The sequence below is a fragment of the Neophocaena asiaeorientalis genome, unplaced genomic scaffold (assembly GCF_003031525.2).
Source record: "Neophocaena asiaeorientalis asiaeorientalis breed wild unplaced genomic scaffold, Neophocaena_asiaeorientalis_V1.1 scaffold129, whole genome shotgun sequence".
Classification (NCBI taxonomy): domain Eukaryota; kingdom Metazoa; phylum Chordata; class Mammalia; order Artiodactyla; family Phocoenidae; genus Neophocaena; species Neophocaena asiaeorientalis.
The window spans coordinates 1,148,938-1,154,150 of NW_020172446.1; the positions used below are offsets into that span (position 1 = coordinate 1,148,938).

Sequence of the window (5,213 nt, forward strand, 5' to 3'; positions counted from 1 at the left end):
GCTCTGTATTATGTAATTGATATCAATACGATATTGCAAGCTGGCCTGTATTAGCTCCTCTTGTCCATGAGGAATTTGCCTGTGAGAGGTGGAGTGACCTTCCCAAGGTCGGGCAGCCAGGATAAAGGAGAAACCCCATTAAGCCAGCTCTTCCCGAACTGTGCCAAACCCCCCACTGCTCCAAGATATGGCCAAGTGCGAGGTGAGTGGGACTTGGATGAGAAGCAGCCAGAGCGGTCCGCCTGAGAGGGAGAGAGCCCAGGAGGGGCTGTGGTTCCATCCAGAGAGAAGCCTGGGGCCTGACAGCTGATATGACGAAGGTATCGGGGCCCATTCCTTCGCTAGTTCTACAAACGTTAGCTGAGTGCCTACCATTCATTCAGGATGCATCGTTTACGCATCAATCATATATTCAAGAGGTTCATGTAGGAAACTCTGCCAGGTGTGGGCAACACAGGCACTGACACCCCCCCTCTCCAGGCCTCCAGGAATGGAGGCAAACCTCCCGTGGTAGGCTTTTTGGAGTCCAGCTGAACCCCAGCCCATGCGGATAGTGAGGAAACCCTGAGATGCTTCTGGCTCCAACATGCCACCTGGACACACAGGGACAGCTGAGAACCACACTTACATATTAAACTATACTTTATTAGTTGGCTTGTCTCCCCAGGCCTGGGTCAGGAACCAAACCACATCTCCCAAGCTGCTATGCATGGCCTGTCCATCCAGAGAGAATCCTACAATTCACAGCCATCCACCCAGTCACTGAGGTCCTTGCCCTGGCAGTGATGCCTCCAGACCTCCCTGAGGATGGAAGATGGGGAAGAGGAGAGACCAAATCAGCTGCAGTCTTCAGTCTTTGCTCAGAGAAGAACAGGATGGAGGCGTGCGCTCTAAACCAGAAGTGAGGTGAGGAAAGGGGCTAGCAAGGGGAAGAGAGACAAGTCAGCTGCGTTAACTAGCAAAGAACCCCCTAAAAGAAGTTAAAAAAAAAGGAGAGAGAATGGCCCTTAAAAAGTTACCTGTCTAGCCTCCGTATTTTACCGATGGAGATAACAGAGTAACTTGCTCAGGTTCACCCAGAAGTCAGTGGCAAAGACTGGGGTCCACAGCCCCAGTTCAATGCTCGCTTCCTACACCATGCTGTTTCTGCTGACACTGATGCCACGGTACACGTGTACAGCCCTTTACAGTGTACATAGCACTGCCACACCCATCACCCATCTATCTGCCATGCCCCCCAGCAGCCCTATAAGGTAGATTGGGCAGATATCATGTTCCCTATGTTCCAAATGAAAAGCTGAGACTAAGATGCAGAATTACTTGCCCAAGGTCCACAGCTTGTAAATGACAGAAATGCACCTACACCCAATTCTCTTTGGCTACCAATCTGGATCTTTCAGTTGCCGGTAACTATAGTTTATAGGCTCTTTTAGGACCATTACCTTGTTCCAGTGTCATGCTAGCATCTTGAGGAAGTTAAGCAAGACCCTGGGATCCTGGGGGTCCCAAGTTCCCAGGGGTTCCAAACTTGGATAACTAGGGTCCTCTATGATGTCAATGTCAGAGAGCCCAATGGCAAGGAGGGCCCCTAAAGGACCTTGATTGTTCATCTCTTCCATTAGACTGAGACGCTTGAGGGCAAAGAACTGGGTCTTGGCCACGCCTGAAGCCCAGCACCAAGCACAGAGCCTGGCACAGATGAGTTCTCAGGTGTGCATGTGGAGGGAATAAACAGCACCCTTCCTACATTCTAGAACCACTTCCTATTAGCCTCAGCCACCTCTCAGAGGTTATACATGCCACAAATTTACTCCCAGCGTACGAGAGTTGTTTTTTGATTTAACCCAAAAGAACCTGTTTCTTCCACCCCAGGTAGTGCCCCCAAGGCCTCAAGCCCTTGGGTTCCTACCTGAGTCTGCATTCACCCTTCCTGATTTCATAGATGTGCATTCTATCCTGCTGAGTCTGCCTCATTCCAGATTCAGCTCCTGGGGCTTCAACTGTTCTCAAATCAACACGTCTCCAAAGCTGTGGCCATCGCCAAGGCCCACCTTGGACCTTCTCTACGTTCATGGTCCTTTTCACCTCCTCCTCTCACTCACTGGCCGTGTATCACGTGTCCCTGTTCCTTCTCCACAGCCCCTCACCCCTCACCCCTCTCCTGTCCATCACCTATACAACTGTCTGAGTCCACACCCTCTGTCTCTCATTTAGACTCCCACAGAGGCTTCCCAACTAGCCCCCCTGCCTCTAGTCCGTCTGGCTTCCTTCTGCTCATGGACTGACATTTGATACTTTCCTAATTACCCCACCAGCCTCGTCACTATCGCATCTGCCCTGGGTTACTCTGGCCACCTGGAGGGATTTTACCTTCCCCACATCCTGTCCCCTGCTACTATCCAGATAGGGGAGTAAAGGGAGTTTGGAGACTCTCTGTAGAGAAGCTCTCATCAGAAGAGGCTGGGAAGCTGTAGGCCTGCTGCTTCAGGGGCTCCAAAGATATAGTCCAGTGCCCCATCAGATGCTCATCCAACTCCCTTGCCTATGAGGATGGCTCCAAAGGCCATCTTGTGGGAAGGAGGTGAGTAAAGGGAAGGCTGATGGGGTGCGGCTCCAGAGCACCCACCCACGCTTCAAGCAGGGAACTTCTTTGATCTGTTGTACTAGACAAAGATGCCCCAGTTAAGAAACAAACAAAGTTCCTAGACCCTGGTCTAATGAACTTGTAGGCAGGCATCCCGACACAGGCAGATCTTGGAGGAGCCAGGCTTGGCTCCGTGACCTCCAGTGACTTGCTTATCCTCCCTAAAATTCAGTGCGTTGTCTGTAAATACATCAGTGGTAGTGAGCTCCGCCACCGAAAGCGGCCGTGCGGATTAGATTGTGAGGCCATGGAATGGCGCCTGGGATAAGGAGGACACTCAGAGAAGGTTAGTTCCCTACTGTGGTCCTGGCCACATCTCCTTGCAGGGGGCTCCAACCTACATTACTTACCAGGTGCCCAGACCCTGGGGATCCTGAACTATCTTCATGGCACAGATAACAGTATCCTTGAGGTTAGGATTCAACAAGTCTGGGGAGGGAGGCAGAGAAACACGATGAGGGAGCAGGGGTTGGAGCTGGATAGCCAGAGTCTGTCTCCATCTCTCTGTCTTTCTCACACATGTACACACCCTCCTCCATCCTAAATTCAACCCTGTCCCTCGACCGCCCTGCAAGCACAGGGCTTACCCGATCACTTCCCCCCATCAGAAGCCATCCCCCCTCCCTTCCCACAGTGTCCCATCTGGGACCCCAAATCAGATTCACAGAGGATCCATCCTCATCACTCGCCCCATCCCGCCCTCCTTGGTAGACCCAGCAGGCAGCGGGGGTCCCCACTCAAACAGAAGGCAGGAGGAACACGCAAGGCTGGGGAAGAAGCAATGGGCAGTGCAGAGCCAGGCCCCCGGCCAGCCCCGGGCCCAGGCCCAGCCTACCAGAGCAGTACATCTGGCACGTGTTTGGGACATGGGGGTTGAGATTTTTGCACCACTTCCGGCTGTTGATCTGGAAGATGCCGCTGTTGGTACTTCCATCGGCTTCGTGGTCCACGGCAGCTGTGTTGAAGCCACTTGCGAAGTAAGCAAGACAGACCCCTGCACAGGGCGGAGACACAGGCCTGCGGGTCGGATGACGGAGGCCAACCCAGACCAGAGGGCTCATGGGGCAGGCTCCACACGTCACCTCCTCCGAGCCTCAACTCCTGTTTCCACGCAGTCAGGGCAGACGCCCTCCCACCTCCTTGACAAACGAATCCATCAAAGCTCGGAGGGGCAAAGTGACTTACTCAAGGTCACACAGAGCCACCAAATAGCAAGAGTCGGGACCTGACCTCAGGCGTCCCGACTCCTAGGCTAGCAATCTTCCCATGGCCTCACTGTCCGCACATAGTAGGACCCAAGAAATGCTGTGGGGTGAACGAACAAGAGCTCGCTCTTTAGAGACATGATTAGGAAGGCACAGGGGGAACCTAGAGAGAGGGCTAGAGCTAGAGAAGAAATGAGTCCGGGTGTGGCTGTACTTCATAGCTTCTCGAGACTGCCACCAGCTTGAAAAGTTTGGTATTTACTGCTTTGCTCAGCTCGCCCTAAACTTCACTGGGAATGTCTGACCCTCGTGGCCACAATTCAGATTAGGGTAGGACACCATTCTTTTCCTGTGGCTCCCGGCTTTACCAGCGGGGGAGAAAATGGAGAGGTCGTTCTGCTGTGGCTGCCTGTCGTCTGCCTGCTGTGAATTCACCCCAGTGCCAGGTGTTCTCTACCTCTCAGCTCATGGGATGCTCGTTTGACAAAGGAGGACAGAGGCTCCCAAGGCCACAGCCCTTGAGGGAGGAAGAGGGAGGAAGGGAGTACAGTCCTCACAGTCCGCCAGGCTGTATCCCCGGAATCCATCCAGGCCGAAATCCTGCAGCACTCTGGCCAGCTCACAGCGACTGTAGACCTTGGCCTGGCCGGAGCTGAGCAGGCAGCTGAGAAGAGACGCCAAGGCCAGCAACGTGATCCCAGGCAGGCACGGCCACCTTCTGGGAGCCCAGCTCCCACCTTCCATGCGGGCGGCAGGGTTGGAGACCCCGCCGCCCTGGCTCCAAGCTGGGCTTTGACAGGCAGCTCACAGAAGGGTACCCCTGGAAGAAGAAGGGAAACAGGGCCTGAGTGTACCTGGGAAGTGGGGAGAAGGCTCCAACACTGCCAACCTGCTCCGTTGCAGCCCTGATGGGGCATCAGCCGTACCACCAAGAGCCAGAAGAGGGTTCCCCGAGGCCAGCCTCTTTCCCCTCCAATCCTGCTTTGTACCCCCCTGTCCCGGCAGCTGAGAGAAGAGGAGGGGAACCGCAGAGAGGACAAACACATTCTGAGCTCCATACTACTTGCCAGGCATCACGGAATCCTGAATCCCAGGACTTCACAACTCAGAAGGGACAAAGTTTGGACTGAGGCCAAAGTTTATGTGACTCCAAAGTCCCACCGGGGTTTGGCCACAAGCAGATGCTCCCAGAGGGGACAGCCGAGCAGTGGCATCTGTGTAAATCAATCCCTCAGCCCAGATGCCACGAAGCTGTCTTCTAGCACTGAGCCTCCCCCTCCTGGCCTGCACTGAAGCCAGGTCTCCCCCTAGGACACTGCCACCCTGCAGCCTCTCAGGCGGAAGATGTTCTCTCTCCCACACAC

At 54.3% G+C, this 5,213-nt stretch overlaps 1 protein-coding gene across 1 annotated transcript; it reads right to left on the bottom strand.

Moving 5' to 3' along the window:
• Positions 1 to 697: 697 nt before the first annotated feature.
• SPACA3 (sperm acrosome associated 3) lies at positions 698 to 4,630 on the bottom strand. Its single transcript, XM_024737248.1, has 4 exons — positions 4,407 to 4,630; positions 3,480 to 3,638; positions 2,995 to 3,073; positions 698 to 801 (listed from the first exon to the last, which is right to left on the bottom strand). Exons 1-4 carry the CDS (start codon positions 4,591 to 4,593, stop codon positions 735 to 737), a joined length of 492 nt encoding a protein of 163 aa, XP_024593016.1. The 5' UTR covers positions 4,594 to 4,630; the 3' UTR covers positions 698 to 734.
• Positions 4,631 to 5,213: the final 583 nt, after the last annotated feature.

What these genes read in the sequence shown, in the direction of transcription:
- SPACA3 (XM_024737248.1), bottom strand. Translation starts at nt 4,593, where the DNA reads ATGGAAGGTGGGAGCTGGGCTCCCAGAAGGTGGCCGTGCCTGCCTGGG. An exon ending in GTGCCAGATGTACTGCTCTG is followed by an intron (nt 3,074 to 3,479) that starts GTAGGCTGGGCC and finishes CTCCCTCCCCAG; the next exon opens with ACTTGTTGAATCCTAACCTC. An exon ending in CCCCAGGGTCTGGGCACCTG is followed by an intron (nt 802 to 2,994) that starts GTAAGTAATGTA and finishes TTCCATCCTCAG; the next exon opens with GGAGGTCTGGAGGCATCACT.